Source organism: Salvia hispanica, chromosome 1 (assembly GCF_029641045.1).
Source record: "Salvia hispanica isolate PSC_SH4W2 chromosome 1, Shi_PSC_v1, whole genome shotgun sequence".
In the NCBI taxonomy this organism is placed as follows: Eukaryota; Viridiplantae; Streptophyta; class Magnoliopsida; order Lamiales; family Lamiaceae; genus Salvia; species Salvia hispanica.
In genome coordinates this window covers 31,873,667-31,892,152 of record NC_142692.1, presented here as the reverse complement: position 1 = coordinate 31,892,152, position 18,486 = coordinate 31,873,667, and the positions used below count along the sequence as shown (strand labels likewise).

The 18,486-nt window shown below is 35.2% G+C and overlaps 3 protein-coding genes across 4 annotated transcripts; 1 reads left to right on the top strand and 2 right to left on the bottom strand.

Annotated features, from left to right (window-relative positions):
• Positions 1–547: 547 nt before the first annotated feature.
• On the bottom strand, positions 548–1,575 carry LOC125185391 (MIZU-KUSSEI-like protein (Protein of unknown function, DUF617)). The gene has a single exon (XM_048081915.2). It carries the CDS (start codon positions 1,444–1,446, stop codon positions 712–714), a length of 735 nt encoding a protein of 244 aa, XP_047937872.1. The 5' UTR covers positions 1,447–1,575; the 3' UTR covers positions 548–711.
• Positions 1,576–6,759: 5,184 nt separating this feature from the next.
• LOC125221746 (alpha/beta-Hydrolases superfamily protein) lies at positions 6,760–12,962 on the top strand. Of its 2 annotated transcripts, none has more exons than XM_048123969.2 (18): positions 6,760–7,049; positions 7,753–7,940; positions 8,394–8,498; positions 8,597–8,668; positions 8,749–8,896; positions 9,232–9,314; positions 9,698–9,753; positions 10,237–10,373; positions 10,509–10,599; positions 10,707–10,772; positions 10,959–11,181; positions 11,320–11,421; positions 11,522–11,607; positions 11,699–11,821; positions 12,143–12,212; positions 12,290–12,381; positions 12,497–12,601; positions 12,667–12,962. In XM_048123969.2, exons 1-18 carry the CDS (start codon positions 6,775–6,777, stop codon positions 12,778–12,780), a joined length of 2,136 nt encoding a protein of 711 aa, XP_047979926.1. In that variant the 5' UTR covers positions 6,760–6,774; the 3' UTR covers positions 12,781–12,962. The 2 variants fall into 2 exon arrangements, with proteins under 2 accessions (XP_047979926.1, XP_088918866.1); XM_089062740.1 differs by having other exon boundaries at positions 8,391–8,498.
• Positions 12,963–13,021: 59 nt separating this feature from the next.
• Positions 13,022–17,991, bottom strand: HEMD (uroporphyrinogen-III synthase family protein). The gene is made up of 9 exons (XM_048123973.2): positions 17,732–17,991; positions 17,216–17,303; positions 16,528–16,594; positions 15,761–15,879; positions 15,484–15,579; positions 14,759–14,814; positions 13,970–14,055; positions 13,724–13,858; positions 13,022–13,245 (listed from the first exon to the last, which is right to left on the bottom strand). The coding sequence occupies exons 1-9, from the start codon at positions 17,936–17,938 to the stop codon at positions 13,188–13,190; spliced, it is 912 nt and encodes a 303-aa protein (XP_047979930.1). The 5' UTR covers positions 17,939–17,991; the 3' UTR covers positions 13,022–13,187.
• Between the last annotated feature and the right edge of the window lie 495 nt (positions 17,992–18,486).

Here is an 18,486-nt window from a genome sequence, read left to right as displayed (position 1 = left end):
TTAAATATAGTCTTTCAAGTTCCCCACTGATTTCGGTTGAGATTATGCACATTATTCAGTTTTAGCCTATCATATACCAATCGGAATAATACTCATAACTCATAAGTCATAAGTCAACATTTTATATTCAAGCTCCAAATGATCAGATGGTTACTCTTAAGTTATTTTTAGTTTTTCAAGCTTGAAACAAGATGGTTCTATAATTTATAAAGTCAGTTCTCGAATATCTTCATACGAAATAATGCTATGAAATAAATTATAATCCAATGATATAATTTTGATCATTCAAACTCCAGACCAAAAGATAATTATTTTAAGCTTCAAATGCGATAATGCTAAAAAGTTTGACATTCATAAGCCATACTATATGATCTATCAATTACCAAATTAGATGGTGTTTGAATGAGTTTAGAGAGAGCAAATTAACCAACTATTACCACCACCGTCATATTCAACGCCAAATTTATCGTACTATATTTTTAATTTATTTTCTAGAACTTTCAATCCAACGTCGATTTTGCATGAAATTTTATCAAATGAAAATGTATACTACTGTAAAATACCAATTTTATTCACTCCTCCAAAAAATCATTATTCATAAATACCATTTCATATGTAATGGCTATTGAAATAATATGTAAATCATTACACACTAGTCATGACCTTACTATACCAAAACAAAAAAAAAAACAAAAAAAAAAAAGTAAAAAATCATCGAAGCCTGAGAAAGAAAATACTAAGCTCTTGTGGCGAAGAAGCACCTTCGGGATTGATCATGTAAAACGACTCGGAATCCTTGGATCCAACAACCCTATCAAACCTCGCCCTTATATAGGTGAGTTCGCCGTCGGCCGCATACTCTTTTTCCGAGAGGCTGGGCAGCACCCCGGCGCCCATCGACACTCCTCTCAGCAGCTGCATCACATGCGCCTCGTCCTCGCTCATGTTCTTCCTCCGGATCGAGTACCCTACCTTCCGCCCGTTGCAGTACACGCCCCACACGTACTCCTCCAGCAGCCTCTTCTTGTGGCTCCTCGTCTCCGTCTCCAGCGCGATCCGCAGCATGTCCGAGGCCATCTCCCGGTGGAGGGCCGTGGTCAGCATGGGGAGCTCCACCACGAACACGGGAGGCCGGTGGGGGTCCTCCTGGATGGCAAGGCACAGCCTCGCCTTCCTGTACCCGAACAGGGTCACTGTGGTGGCCCTGTCCGTCAGGAGGGGCTTGCGGTGGAGGCTCCCCAGGAGGGCCGCCATCTTGCATCCGGTGGTGAGCATTGGGAGGAGCTTGAACATGCGGAGGAGGCCGCCACCGCCTCCTCCCTTGCCCTTGCTCCCACCTCCGCCACTACCACCGCTGCCCTTGGATGATTTTTTGGGGTTGGTGGTGTGGCGGAGGAGGGAGAAGAGGGAGGGGCTTTCCATGTGTTTGGAATGTGTGGATGGCATTTTGGGGGATGAATTAATTTTCAAGTGTTGTGGATTGAGGTTTTGGGGATGGATGGGAATGGCATATTCTTGGGGTTTGAAATGAGGGTTTGAGGGAGAAACACATGAGTTATAAGTAATGTGGGATGATTGGAGGAAAGTGTGAAAAAGGGAGTTAGGGAGGTTGATTTGTCATTGGAATCTTTTTAAGTGGGGAATGGAGAGCACTAAGTTAGATAACATATGGGCTCCGATCACAATTTCAGGTATTTTCATACACCTACTCTCACTTTCTCTCTCACACACTTGCATATGCAATCCTATCTTTATACTACCAATTTTAAGGATTAGTTACGTAACCAAGCATTATATTGCATCACATATATACATGGCATAACTACATCATCATAATATGAGGAATAATACCACATTGCACACAAACAAGATATTACCATAATAGGGAAAATGTACCATATTGATCATAAATTCTACACCACACACACATTACATAATATGAGATATATACTAGATCGATATCGTATGCAGATCTCCATAATGTGGGAAATATACCATCCGATCCTAAAGCACTATACTGCACACACAAGTGACACAACTATATATACTACCATGGAAATATATCAAATCGTATGCAGGCGAGACACTGCAATAATGTAAAAAATACTCATACCCCACGAAATCGTGCAAATCTAGCTAATGAGAGTTTTGTGATGTCTTACACTTATTGATTGAGATATGTTTCATTGGCAATAGTTTGGATAATAATGCGTAAACTTATCGAATTTTAATCAAATTCGATTTTGCATACCAAAAAAAATTATACAGTAATAGTACTTGTAATATTTTTAATTAACTTTTGTTTTACAATGCATATAGATTTACCCCTAATATACTACGATTGTAGGATTCATAATATTAGAGTGGTGGAGACCTCCAGTCATGGTTTATTTTTCTAATTTTAATTTGCCACATTGATGTATCCACATACAAGTAATTATATGCCACAATAGCAACAACCCAATTCTTATTTAGGGATAGATCGAAATCAATTTAGAATATAATAATTTACAAGAAATGTCATTTTGTGAGTTGATTGATACTTGTGAAGTAGTATAATTTCAAAATTGGATAAAATCTTCTCGATTGATTTGTTGGGCAAGTGTGTGTCAAAAGGGAAAAGGTGATTTGAAAACTAGGAAAGAAGTGGGAAGAAAGGGGAGTGTAAAGTGATGCTTTATTGGTATGTATGAAGTTTTGATGATGTGACAAAGTTTAGAAAAGAATGGGTCTTGAAATAAAATTTTGATAAGATAAGGATGGTTCGGACCACAATATTGGAAAAGCAATGTTCATAAGCATGTGATGTGCCTTTCCTCCACATAATTATATTATGCTCTTTGTTCGTTCTTTCACAATCCATTATCAGCCAAACTCTCTTACCACAAATATTTCTAGCCTCTTGTCATTTGCTACTTTTAAGTGATTTGCCTTTTCTTCCTACAAACCCTTCTTTTCTTTCTTTCTTTTTTGTGGAATAAGACTAGGCAACGGTTGGTCTTTAGATCTAGCCTAACAAGTATGATCTTAAAATGCACTTAGAAACAATTGCAATACAATATACGGATGAGAAACGATTGATGTCGTAGAGTGATTTAAAGGAAGAAGGGGCGAAATCAGTGGTGTTAAATGGAGTTTTAATTGATTGATTGATGTCTAGTTGTTGAGTATGTCGACATCAATTTCATTTTTTAACCTGAAAATGATAAGTTTGGTACTTTATGAGAATTACTTAAAGGTTGAGACATTTTCAAGTTATCGCATCAACTGATTGGACAAAGTCGATTGTTTAGCCAATAAAAAGAATACGAGTGTTATTAGAATAACTATCTAGTACAATCATTATAAGAACATCTTTGTGCCTGTACAAAAGTAATAAAAAATGGGTATTCATGATGCTAAAAGTCAAGTTTCTTACACTTGATTCATTGATCATTGCTTACTCGATCAATATGTGTTGTTTGCAAAGTATTTCACGTGAATGTGAATATTACTTAGCAATAATAGTATATATATACCTCCATGGCTCGAAGTGTCCCAATATTGTTCTCCAAATATGAAAAACATGTGTCTATGCTTCAATTCTACTCCAAATTAAATAATTCAGTCATGGAAAAAGGGGAAATGTAAAATAAAAATCTGTATGATTTGGTCCAAGAATGAGCTGGAGAAAGAAGAGAAATGTATATTGTCAAGACAGTTGCCTAGTCAATTTTCAAGTCGGGCCCATTAATATGAGCTTTAGGGCCTTAGGCAACCAAACTTGCTGGCTCTATGTATCAACTTTGATAACATAAACCTCACAATATACAAGATCATCATAGGTGTCTTGTATTGACAGGTGGCCACTGGTGTCTCGTATAATACGAATGGCAGATCATGAAAGATATTAGACTTTAATTATTTAAAGTTGAATTGTTAATCAATTAATGTAGACAAAATTATATACACTCATATGTTGTCTTGGTTTTTTTTTTCTTACATTTTTTTATTATCATATCGTACTTTTTTGATTGCCTTAGTTTGAGAAAATTATGGTGTTGTAAGAATGTGTCGGTTTCTGATTGACACAATTGCTAAAGAAGATGGACGAGCATGTCATTGTTGTGTGGTTTTTGTTATTTCTTAGTTATATTTTGTATCTTACTATTAGTGTGTTGCTCTTTTTTGGTTTCCTTTGCTGATTTTGTGCTATTTAGATTGTCACACGTCTTGGCGAACTGTGCTCGCCAGATCATTGTATGAACATTTTTACACTCATCGAATGTAAATATAAATTGATATGCCTAGTGTTCAATGAAGTATTAGTACTATATATGCATTTCTCCATAGTTTAGAAATTTGACACATAAAATAGAGTTCTTATGTTGGGCAAAAAGATACTCCCTACGTCCCACGATAATTGTCATGCTTATTGTGGGCACAGATTTTAAAAACCATAAAAAAAAGTTGGTTGAAAAAGTTAGTGAAATGTGGGATCCATTTATCATTCATGGTAAAAATTAAGTATGACAATTATTATGGGATGGACCAGAATGAAAAAAAATGGCAATTGTTATGGACGGAGGAGTATACTACTAACACATATACATATAGTTTATCAGAGATTTTCTAGCTTTCATAGGAGTATTAGATCAGCATACACATGAATTCATACGAAGGATTCTATCAAACAGTAAAAATAAATTACGCAACAAATAACGTTTTATGTTTCAAGAGTGTTTAACTGCTCTATACCACAATCTCTATAATGAATTGATATTTTATTATCACTTTGTTTTTTGCTGCATATCATGTAATGATAACAATAATTGCTAAAAAGTATGAATGATTGAGCTTATAAGCTAAAGAGATAACTGTGAGTTAGGGATAGGGCCAAAAAAAAAAAAAAAAAAAGTTGGAAAGGCATATATGTTGCGAAATGACAATCTGTTTTGCAATTTACTTTAAGATCGAGAAAAAAAGTAAGCAAGAGCTTAAAAGATGTTTGAAAAGTAAAAACTATAATTTGACACAACCAAATGCCCCGTTACTTCGATTTAAACCATTTTTTATTTTTGAGAAATGTTATTTAATCATCAGGATTCAGGAATATGTTTCAAGATTTGTTTTCCCATCATGGATCATTATTCATTTATTTGAATTGTGTTTATCTTGAATTAATGATTTGTTACCTTTAGATTTGATGACATATTAGGCCCAAAAGCCATTCCCAAAAAGAATGCAATGCATTAAGTCTGAAATGGCATGTGCCTAGATTCCATGTATGTGGTGGGATCCTAGTTTAACATCTAGATTAATAAGCTTGGAACTTATAATTAATCCTGTCATCAATTTTTAAAACACAACCACGTTCCAATATATAAATTCTTTTTGCATAGGATAATTTTGTCTTATCCTAAGCTAATTTGTGGTAATGCTCAAGTAAGAAATGAGTATGTAAGGACAAGGTGGTGGATCCACAATATGTTTTGATAAAGCTATATAATAGTATAAATTTTGAGTTCGGAACTTTTTAAAAAAATATGTATGTTTTTGTCATCATGATTAAAATCTTGTACAACGATTCACAAAAATTAGTTTTATACAACCTATATATTGGCATGTTTCTATGAAATAAGCTTCATTCACTAGGACCAATCTGACCTGGACCTGATTAGACGACCAGCTAACCAAATTTTTTTTATTTCATAGTAGTAATTTTCTTTCTTTATTCAAAACACTATCACTGTAATTGTCACTTTTATTTATAAGAAGTACCACTTTTTATTTGATACCACAATCAGTTTCATCTAAAAAAAATTAAATTTAAAATTACATAGTCATTTTTTTTTGCAAAAATAATTATTCTAATTTTTAAAATGATTTTCTTTAGTAACATATACGAATATAATTTATTTGAAATGCATAACTATAACAAGAGTAAATAATGTCATATTTTCCCCAAACCTCATAGCATATTAATACTGATTCAAGTAATATTTCAACTAGGCCTGTATTATCGGGTACCCGCGGGTATCCGAACCCGAAATCTCAAAAATATCATACTCAATATCCGATCCGTATATGAATTTGGGTACCCTAATATTCGGCGCGGGTACCCAAACCTAACTAATCGGGTACCCATAAATCCGAAATTAGTATATTTCTAATTTATTCATTTATATAAATTATATTGTGATGACAATAGAAATTATTAAAAATAACACAATAATAGTACTACTACTATTTATTGACTATTAGTACTAAACTTCAATTCTAATGCTTTAGCTTTTCTCTAGATTATGATTCCATGACTATATATAATAGACATTAGACAAATAAACACTACTTAATTTTAAAATAAAGAATTTTTTGGCATAAATCTACATGTGATTAAATAAATTTACCCTACGGGCAATAGGCCCTATACTAAATAAAAATGTTTATCACAAATACATAATTAATCGGGTTTAATCGGATATTAGTCGGGTACCCTAATTCGGATTTTGGGTACCCTAAACTCGCAAAATCATTAACTACCCAAACCCGTACCCAAACCCATAATTTCGGATTTCGGGTTCAAAACCCGTCGAATATTAGGTCGGGATAGGATATATCCGAAACCCGCGGATTAAATTTGTAGGCCTAATTTCAACTCTAACTAAAATACTACTACTACCTCCTACTATTTTATTACTACCTTTTCTAATTTTAATTTGTCAAAAAGATTTTTTAACTAGTGTTATTATCCGAAAATCTAAAAATATTGGGAAAGGCAGTTTTGATCAACACATGGCATTATGCGCAGTCATCACTCTGAGTCGCCACTGCCGCTCTCCATATTTGCATATTTCCAGAGCCCCCAAATCGCCATTTTATTGCAGAAGACGAGCTTCGACGATTGCAATGTCTTCCGCTTCAGAAACCAAACTCACGGCTCCCTATGGTTCTTGGAAGTCCCCTATCACCGCCGACGTCGTTTCGGGCTCCGAAAAACGACTCGGCGGCTTCTCCACAGACTCTCTTGGCCGCCTCTACTGGCTCGAATCCAGGCCTGCTGAGTCTGGGTTGGTTTTTTACCTATGACCGGAAAGATGGGATTTTTATTTTGACAGATATGAGAAAAACGCTGTTTGTGCATATCTTTTTTTTAGATTGAGTTTGCTGTGCAAGCGTGTGTTCGGATTGATTTTATGAAGTACTTTCTATATGTTGATTTGGATAAATACATGAAGATTGTAGTGAATACTGAAATTGTATTTTAGGAACTTGGATTAAGCTGTTTTAGTGATGCAAATAAGAAGTTTGTCAGGCTAATTTTGATCATGGAATGATACAAGGGATTAGCCAAGAATTATGGGTTAATTTTGAGAATTTGAGAAGTGGCATTTAGTTTGCAAATGTAGAATGGCGAGGGGAATTTTCCCCTCCTAGCCAAAGGCTGGCTAGGTCCATGATTATTGTATTAGAAGTGTATGAATATGTACGAGTGTGAAGTAGAGAGTTCAGCTTGTTCAGTGCAAATGTCAAACTGGAGCACTGGTTATCTCACCTTTTGAAGTGTATGAGTGTCAACGCATTTTGGTTGCTTTACTAGTAACCAGTCATATAATATTGGAAGTTGTTTTGCTTTGTTTCATCGTTTTAGGAAGACTATGATCTGTGTTTATGGAAATGAATTCATTCTTTTGTACAATACTGGTTGTGTCTATGGAAATAGGAAATCTCATGTTGCATTTCTTAATGATTGGGGGTATTTTGGCATTACAGAAGAAATGTGTTGGTAAGACAAGCGGACAGTGAAAATGATGAACCGACTGATATTACACCGAAAGATTTTGCAGTGAGGACTGTGGCACAAGAATATGGTGGAGGGGCTTTTAGCATTTCAGGGGACTTTATTATCTTTTCAAATTATAGGGATCAAAGACTCTACAAGCAGTCGATTTCATCCAAAGGTCAATATCTTTTTTAGCCTGCTCTTTTATATTGATAATGCTGCATAGTGTTTGTCTCATTAAGTCTGTGATCCAGACACAGATTTTAATTTCATGTGTGAAATGTTGGTTACGAAATACATGTTGAAACTTATCTACATCAACTACCGACATCATGTCTCCATGCGGTCACAAGTTTTTCTTTGGGAAGAAGTGTGTTAGCCTGACTCTTAGGGTTCAGTCATAGCATGATTAGCATCAATGCAATTTTTGTTGGATGAGTTCTTGACCTCTTGTATAACAACTTATCTCTAGTATTATCCATTTGACTCAATTAATTTTGTTATCAAAATAAAAACATTTGGTCAGTTCACTAAACCTCTAAACTGAGTTTTGGTCTATTCTATTTATTTCTATAAATTTTTAGCTTCACTTTCTAAACCTTTTCGCTACCCTGTTAATTTATCTTAGCAGATTCAGCTCCTGTACCACTCACACCAGACTATAATGGACCACATGTGTGCTATGCTGATGGAGTATTTGATTTTCGATTAAATTGCTATCTGACAGTAAGAGAAGGTACTAGGAATTTCTATTTATATCAAATAAAATTTGTTCTTTTTTTTGTTTTTTATTCAGATTTATTTATCTATGGTTTGTGATTGCGTTTCTGTTAGATCGCCGTGAAAGTAGTACAAATTCCATCACAACAATTGTATCTGTTGATCTCCACGGAAATGGTATAAAAGGTAACAACTGCATATGTGTTTGTGCCTATATTATTATCATTTTTAGAATACTTAGAAGTGAATATACTATGTATTTGCAGAACCCAAGATATTGGTTGAAGGCAATGACTTCTATGCTTTTCCACGGATTGACCACAAAGGAGAACGAATGGCGTGGATTGAATGGAGCCACCCCAACATGCCATGGGATAAGTCTGAGCTTTGGGTTGGATATATATCTGAGAATGGGTAGGTAGATCTGTACTTATTTGCTATCTTGTGTGTATTACTTTCTTTCACTTACATTTGCAAAGGTTTGATAATGCGCCTGGAACAATTGCAAAAGTACAAACCTAGCTTTTAAGCTCTTGTAGACTATCTGAATGGCCCATTATCATGTTCAAAGTCAAATTAGGATTTATACTATTTTGCAAGTTATTTCCCCGGTTCCTTTGTTGACACCCCCATTCCCTTTCTGCTTTCAAACAGTATCTTTCCTTTTCTTTTTCTTTTTACCCTCTGCTCTTTTTTTTGCACTTAATCTTCACCATTTCCTGCCTCCCTTAATTAAAATTTTCTTCCAGGGACATAAAGGAAAAGATTTGTGTAGCTGGTGGCAATCCTTCAATTGTGGAATCAGTAAGCGAACCTAAGTGGTCACCGGAAGGTACCGACATATTTCACTAAACTTGGTACACTCTTAGAATGTTAAGATCAATGAAAATAAGCTTTTGATTGTGAACAAGGTCCAGTTATATGTGTTTCAATCATGATACTGAATTTGCTGCTTTTAGCTTGTTTTGTGAGATGCAGATGTCTATCAAGTGTCAAACAAAGATCTGTCTAGAATTCTAGAACATCATTTAGATTCTGAGTGAGGATAAACTGATGCATCGTTATGATGTCACTGTTACTGAAAGTAACAACTATTATGTCTGTGCTATTAATAAGTAGTCTAACATACCAACTAATTTCTTATGTGACTAAATGCAAGCAGCCTACTACTGTTACTGCACATTTGCACTAATTTTGCATTCCCTAATATTTCAGGAGAACTTTTCTTTGTAAGTGACAGAAAAAGTGGATTTTGGAATATTTACAAATGGGTATGTATTCAATTATTCATTTTATTTTTTTGTAATCTAGTTGTCCAGGAGACCTGTTTTTAGTCGTGGTTTGATTTTCTCCACCATGGAGTTTTGATGCATATTGTCATGTTTCTCTACCTATATAGTTGTACAAGAATCCAATTATTTCAAGTTGCCTCCCTGTTAAATCTTCAGTACCCAATCTTTGTACATGTTCATGGCTTTATAACTTAGAAATATCAAATGCCAAATGTAACCTAAGTGTATGTACAGGACACTTGTTCGGCTTAAAAATAGAAGTAATAGATAAACTTAACTTGTGATATTTAATGATAAAGATGTTGCTTGTCAAGTTTTGATGGTTGACAGATTGAGTAAAAGAAATTACCCTTGAGATATTTTGAGCAGTTAGGTTTTTAAAGCACGACTTTGATGCAAAATTAGACTTAATGAATACTGTCAAGTGTGATTGGGATGTTAATTTTTTCTTACTTTTTTTAGGTGGAATCCACAAATGAAGTATTGCCAGTCTATACTTTAAATGCGGAGTTCACTAAACCTCTATGGGTTTTTGGTTTGAACTCGTACGACTTTCTGCAGAAACCTGATAAAAAGAACTTAATTTCTTGCAGCTATAGGTATGAAGGAAGAATTGGTAAAATTAACATGTTCAGTATGGTTTGCACAAATTTGTTACTGTTGTGTTTTAATAAGACAACTGTCTAATTTTCATTTTGGTTCGTTATCTATTCGATGGTGGAAAATGCCTGCAGGATGAATGGGAGGTCATATCTTGGAATTGTGGATGTGATGCAGAGCAAATTCTTGCCACTTGATATCCCTTTCACTGATATAAATAATATAGTAAGTAACGTTCCTTTTGTCTGTTTCACTTAGTCCTTATTTTTAAGATAAAATTAGTTTTTTATATACAGTTGCAATTGTTCAAATTTATTCCCATTTATATGCAGCAATCTGGACTTGACTGCCTGTATGTTGAAGGGGCTTCTGCTAGTCATCCTCTATCAATAGCTAAGGTGCAGGTTCCAATTATTTTCCAATATAAACAGACATGATGGCTTGATGTATGGCAGTTGTAACTCTTGAAAATGAAACTTCAATATTTTGCATTTTTTTGTTTCTGTTTTCGTGTTTCATTTTCACTGGAACCATCATCATCATCAGTGGGCTCACATGCAAAAATTCCCATCATGTCTTCCCAGGTGATATTGGATGATCAGAAGTCTAAAGCAGTTGATCTTAAGATTATTTGGTCGTCCTCTTATATAAGTCCACCCATTCAATCATACATTAGCACACCAGAGCTGATAGAGTTCCCTACTGAAGTCCCCGGTCAAAGCGCGTATGCATACTTTTACCCCCCAACCAATCCTCTATACCAAGCTACACAGGAGGAGCGACCGCCACTGCTGTTAAAGAGCCATGGTACTATTATGTCCTTTGAAATCTGCATTTTATCAAATTTACTTTTGGCGGTTGAGCTGCATAATTACTTCTTTCTTCTTCACAAATCACCAGCATGACAGATTGTGACAGCTTGACCTCTATTCCTGCACTGTACAGGTGGCCCAACTGCTGAGACTCGTGGCATTTTAAATCTCAGCATCCAATATTGGACCAGCCGTGGATGGGCTTTTGTTGATGTTAATTACGGCGGAAGCACTGGTACATTTTCTATTTCCTCCTTCTCTTTCCTTGTTTTGGGTCAATTTTAGTGCTCTCTCCAGTAGTATAGTCTATACTTACCATAAAGTAAAATTTGAAGGTTATGGTCGTGAATATCGAGATCGGCTCCTTGGCCGCTGGGGAATCACTGATGTGAATGACTGCTGTAGCTGCGCCAAGTTCTTGGTATCAGAAAATTTTATGTGTTTCTACTTTCTAGATGATGGGTGCGATAATGACTTTTCTCTATATATGGTGATGCAATTATTGTTTCAAGGTTGACAGTGGAAAAGTCGATGGTGAAAGATTATGCATCACTGGAGGTTCTGCTGGTGGATACACAACCCTAGCTGCACTTGCATTTAAAGACACATTCAAAGCAGGGGCATCTCTGTATGGAGTGAGTGCTACTGACTGTATATTACTTTTTCCATATTATTCATAGTCGTCGTCCATAAAACCATCAGTGGTCAGTATCTATATATTGAATATATATCAAGTGCTTCTGCTGAAACAAATTCCAGTGCTTGCTTGTAGTATTTCTTATTTATCGCTCGTTTTCTGTGTAATGCATAAGTGATGGGACTAAATTGTGGTTCTTGGTTATATTTCCTATTTATCACAGTGCTTTCTGTGGTATCTTATCTAGAAAGAGAGCTTTTGATGGTTATGCTATGTTCGTTCTGCATAACGAATAGCTTTGTAACTTATATGCGCACAGGTGGCTGACGTGAAATCACTCAAGGCCGACACACACAAGTTTGAATCCCACTATATGGATAATCTCATGGGTAAAAATTTAAGCATACAGAGATGCACTAATCTTCGTGATACTGGATACTCAATGGACGTACTTAAAACATTGCAGGGGATGAGAAAGCTTACTTTGAGAGATCACCTATCAATTTCGTGGGCCAGTTTTCCTGCCCTATGATTCTGTTTCAAGGTTTAGAAGACAAGGTATGCAACTATGCACGGAATGGACAACCCTTTTTCCATATTCGTCCCCTTCAACTTCTCCAGTGCCGCACCATGATATCAAGTGACCAGCATAGTTATCTGTTTCATGTCACAGGTTGTTCCCCCTGATCAAGCTCGTAAGATCTACCACGCATTGAAGGAAAAGGGCGTCCCAGTCGCTCTTGTGGAGTACGAAGGGGAACAACATGGTTTCCGCAAGGTATGGTGCTCTATATTCTCTGCTGTCAATTCTCAAATGCTACTCTCACTAAGCTGTATATGCAGGCGGAGAATATCAAGTACACTCTTGAACAGCAGATGGTGTTCTTTGCCCGTTTGGTCGGGAAGCATACAGTTGCAGACGACATTATTCCCATTAAAGTCGATAACCTAGACTGAGAGGGGACTGATTAAGAGTAATGGATGGAGAAGTTAAGGTCATACTTTGAACTTTTTTACAGCTACTTGCATCTACTCTTCATGAGTATCTTGACTTAGAATGTAATGGTGAAATTCGAATATTATGTAACCTCATGGTCAGCTGTATGAGTTATACTTTTAATGTTTGTTTTATTTGGTCATTTTGGTATTTTTTACTGTATATTATTGATTGATATTTAAAAATATATTCCAACATGGATGGATATAATTAGAAATTAAAAATATAAAGAATATAATTATGAAGTTAATACATTTAGAAAACATACAAACTCTCAAACTTCTACTTGTTTAAAGCTGCCAATGGAAAACTAAATACTACTCCAACATGGATGGATATATTCTCCAAAAGTTGCCAACATCCGACCCTAAACCTTCTGCAACTTGTTTTGGGCCTCTAAGGCTTCCAAAATACTATCTATCCATCTGCAAATGCCAAACCAAATTCAGAACAGCATAGATAGCAGATGAGAGTGGTAGAGTGTAATTAAATATAACAGTACTTGCATGTCGATAGAGTTGAGAAGAAACACCACATAAATAAATAGAACAAACCAGAAATAATCATTAAACTAGAATAAGAAGTTAAGAATTGAATCAACACAACGATCAGGAGAAGGAATTATTTTGCCCAAGGGTCCTAGACGAGTTTCCTTCTATTTAGCAAGCGTAAACTATGTATTTGACCTTGTACACGTGTAATATATGATGGCTGATATATGACAGTTCAGTCCAGATTAATACTCTTGGCTGCAGGAACTTCAACATGGACATTTGATCGTAATACTAGATAGCTCTGATTTCATACATGTTCATGAGTAGTACAAAGGGACCAAGTACAAGCCTACAAGGGTGTAGGGTCATGGAATTTTCACAAAATGTCACATCGAAACAGAAGACATACCCTTCAATGCCTGGATTAGAAGGGAAGAATATATTCTTCATCCCCAACTTTTTAGCCACCAAAGCAGTTGTCTCCCCAATGCATGCAACGGCATTATCCCACTGTTGTTCTTCTGGTATTAAGCTGACCCAAGCACTGTGGGGAATTACATCACATATGCATGAGGTAAATAGGTAAACAAGATTTCTATGGGGATCAGTTAGAGGCAATCCAAGAAATTACATATTAAGGAGAATAGAAAGTTACCGAAGTGCAGAAGGTGATGCTACGGCTATAACAGGAGCTACAAGTGCCTGATCTAAAACCATTTGATCCACATTACTGACGGGTTCCTACATGAAATACCCAAAACAATTCAAGATAATTTAACTAATTAATACTCCATAAATTCCACCTTGCTTTCCTGAGCAAAGATGTATTACACCTCCACATGCATGAGAAAATAATTAAATATATATACAAAACTCAATTTGAATACATTGCAGTTCATCCTAACAAATGGAAATTAACCCAACACCTTCAAATTAATATGAGAGTGTTCTGCCAAGCAGAAGTATTTTGTTTAAAACTTCAAAATCCTCTAGACTTTATCACTACTATCATAAAATAAAGTTAAACTGAAATGGTGCATGAAGAATTGATTGTTTTGAGAAACTCATTACCCCTTCTCTTTCGTCAGTTCATCAAAATACTTACCCAAGATGGAGTGTCAAACCTAGAATAAAGTCAAACTCTACAAGACTCAAAACTTGAGGTATATTAATGATGTTACATAGCTGAATTTTATCCACTAAAATTATCGATAAAGAATAGATATATTATTAAAAAAGCAGATATCATCTTGTTCTCGGCCAGCGTGGAGAAGTGTGATCCACACAAAACAAAGCCCTACATGAGTAATAGGGAAAAGCAGAAAACTCTTTGAATATTGAAGACTAACTAAAAGCTTGTATTCTTTTTCTCACTGCATTTCTGGCCACTAAGGCGCTAACAATAAATAAATGGCATAAAAGTAACATAACACAAATATCATACCGTAGTATATGTGTTTAATCTCATAACCTCAAATCCACGCTTCGCAAGTCCTTCCTCTAAAATTGAAAGCCATACAGTTAGTTGAAATTAGTTTAGAATACTCTATAAAAAGAGGTTTTATGAGTATCGAAAATCCAATACTAACTTCAGTCGGTATTGATTTACGATGTTGATTACATATTTCATGTACTGCTAAGCAGATGATATATTCTAACAGCAACAGCAGAAAACTCCACTTTCGCTGCAATTATTTTATTTTCAAATGTCAAACTTATCATTCTACCATCTGCAACTACTTTGCATATATCCTTGCTATAGAAAATGGCAATTCATATCTTCAGAGAAGTGGATTCAACAAGTTCATGTGGCCTCTTGGATTTCATATTAACAAAATTTGCATGTGACAGATATTTTAATAAATTGCAAGCACAAAAATAAGTGGTAAGAGAAGGAAGAGCACTATACCAGCTGTAGACATCTGAAGCAGCAAGAACTCAAAAATTCTTATTGACATGCATTTACAGAATGTCAGATAAAGTTTAAAGCATTTGTTTCTACAAATCTAGATCAACTTCAACTATTTAAACTCAGAACATTAATTAATCAATTCCATGTTACATCATACTTTTTTAACATTTTTTTTTTGTTTCCTTATAGGTACTCTGTAATTATCATGTGAAAAAGCAACAATGACAGGGAAGGAAACTCATAATTTCAGAACTCACCAATCTCATTGCTAGCTTTTGCTGATGCTGGGTACAAAACAGTGCACCTTGCATTTCCAAGTTTTGGAAGCTCAGCTGCCAAAACCTTGCCAATAGCTGAAATTAAAAATGAAATTACTTAGCTTCAAGCATTCAATCTGACTGGTATACAAGCTGGTAAATGACTAAGTCAATATGGAAGAATATTACACACTGAACAAAGGCATTCACATATAAGCACCCTCACCCTCTTTAGTTGTTACTTATATTGCAGAAATCAGAAACTAGCTTAAAACACCTTTGGATGGTACAAAAGCTACATTCAGGATTTCTTTTAGAGAAGGCCCGATTTTCCCAAATACACTTGATGTACCAGCTCCAACAACTCCAACCCTAACATTTGGAGTTCCTGCAGCTCTGGAGATCAAAGAGAAAAGCTATGAAATTAGCCAACAGGATATCAACAGAATCCACCGATAACAATTTAATAAATAATAAGAGACTCAATGTTAGAGATTAATTCCTGCAGATTAGAAGAGAAAATCTCACGGTTTCTTTCCCTATCTTGTTTCCATAATTAGCTGATTTAGATAAACTAGCCATACTGTAATAAACAAGGATAAGCAATGACTGGACATTGGTTCTATTGAAAATAAAACTAGAGAGACAAGCACACTTGCGAAAAGAAAACAAAGTCAATTTGAGTATTTCTAAGCAAATGCCAAGAAAGTTCCAGCCATGGAGACTTGGAGCCAAACCAGGATTCATGATTTGGACCATGAGATGCATGCCAACGAGAATAGAAATGTCCACCACTGCTATAGAGATTAGAGATCAGAACTGAAATGTTTGTCCAAGAAAAATGATGGTTGAGTTATCTCCTCAATGTAAAACTTGAAAATCACTTAAAAGATGTGGATCATCATTTGAAATATGATCTTAATTGCATTGGAAACCTACGGCCACTAAGTGATTTTCCCTAGCGCTTAGATATAATTACTATGTATTGGTGGACGGAGGGAGTATATGATATCTTAAAGTCCTGATAAGGCAGCTGAACCTTACGTCCAAGCATCAAGAAAAACATTGCCAGCTTCAGGTGAGGTTATGATGATCCAATCAAATGAATTACCTGAAGCATAAAGAATAATCAGATAGAAATTACATATAAATAACTAAATTATTTTATATATTCAAGGAAACAGTACAAAAGAATAACACAATTTAATTTGGTCTAAAAATGCAGAGAGAGAGAGAGAACAGGTCATCCAGACAGCAACTTAAGTTTTTAGGAGAAAAATAAACATCCAATAGTCCCTCGCTCACACATCCATTGATCATCTCTCAAGAAAATAGCACATATTAATTTACAAGTTGCATGAGAGCAGCTCCAGTCAGAATGATCACAACATCATTCTAGTAAATATGAAAAATGATTATCCAAGAACATTACTTTTTATCCAATGGTTCATTTTTATTTTATTTTCTTACGTAGAATCATTTGGAGAGCTTAAAGGATGCCAATGTCAAACAATATCACTTGTTCGAAAAAGAAAAGTGACCAGCTTTAGCTTATATCTATCCTTTTCCATATCAAACACATAATGAAATCTCTCAAGAGTCAAAAGACGTAAGGGCAATGCAATGACACACATACTTTGCTTGTAAGTATATGACAAACAAAATGCAATCTTTTCCGACAACCATCACTTAAAAAGAAAAACGACAAGCGGTGCAATCATGCACATCTTACTGCGTAGTAAAGAAGAAAGCTTGTCAAAACCAGGCAACTGAGTATGCTGAACAAGAGGAAGCTCTAGACAATTAATGCCGCGATTTGCCTGAAAGATGACAAACATTACAGCTTCAGACCATTGTTCTATGATAATTTGCTTGAAAGAGTCTGTTCATTCAGAAAAGGCTAACTCGTCCCAGTCATAATATTCACAGATTAGCTAGCCAAATTGAATAGTTATTAATTACATTCGGAAACAAAAGAAAATGGCAGTTGAGAATTATAGGTCGAACATACACTCATACACTACAAAGAAAATGATGCTTGCACCTTAATTTAACATAACAAGTATTCCAAATAAGAAAATAACACTCATGATTACTATTGTAATTTCGATTATCATAATCATTTGCCTAAAATGATTGACATTGCAATCAATACACATTTAAGTGCAGAATAGAACGGAAATGCCCAAAAATTGAAGAGGTTTGAAAAGAGTGATTCGTGTAATTGGTAGAGTAAGGATAGAATTACCAAAGCGTCAATAAGTGTGCCATTTTTGCCGCGCTCTCTTGTGACAACAACTTTGGGATTTGAAAGAGATGTAGAAGCTGATGAGATTGTAAGGAAAATTCTTGTGCTGTTGAAGTGGCAAGATGAAAAGGAAGACGAAATCGAAAACGGAGAGCACCGATGTGGAGAGATCGAAGAGAAAGTGGATAGAGAGGTTTTAGCCATCATTTCGAGTTCGAGGGCAGCAGCTACAGATTGCACACATTTTTTTTGTTTTATGCTATAACCTTTTTCATAAACACTTCATTTCGGTGTTTTAAAAACCAGACTGGGTTTAGGGAAAGTATTAGTATGATTTTTAATTTTAAAATTATATTATAAGTATAATATGTCAAAGTTAGGATTCAGAATAATACAGTACTGTAAATGATTTTTGAATATTATGATTTGAATTTATGAATTTATATTTGCTGTTATGTTTAGGTATATTGTTAAAATATTTTATTCACTACTTATCATATAAACGCATGTGTAATTGTGTAGACTTATTGGCATTTAAATTATTAATGGAATAATATATATTTAATTATATATATGCTACAGTATTTCGGCTCAACCGATGGTCTGACCAATCCGACCAGTTAAACTAAGAACCGATAGCTACATCGGTTCACTTGCGGTCCAATTTTTTAAACATTAGTTTATTTCCATTGTTAGTCTACTCACCATCTTACCCATTAAACTACGAGCCATAACTAAAACAATTTGCATCAATA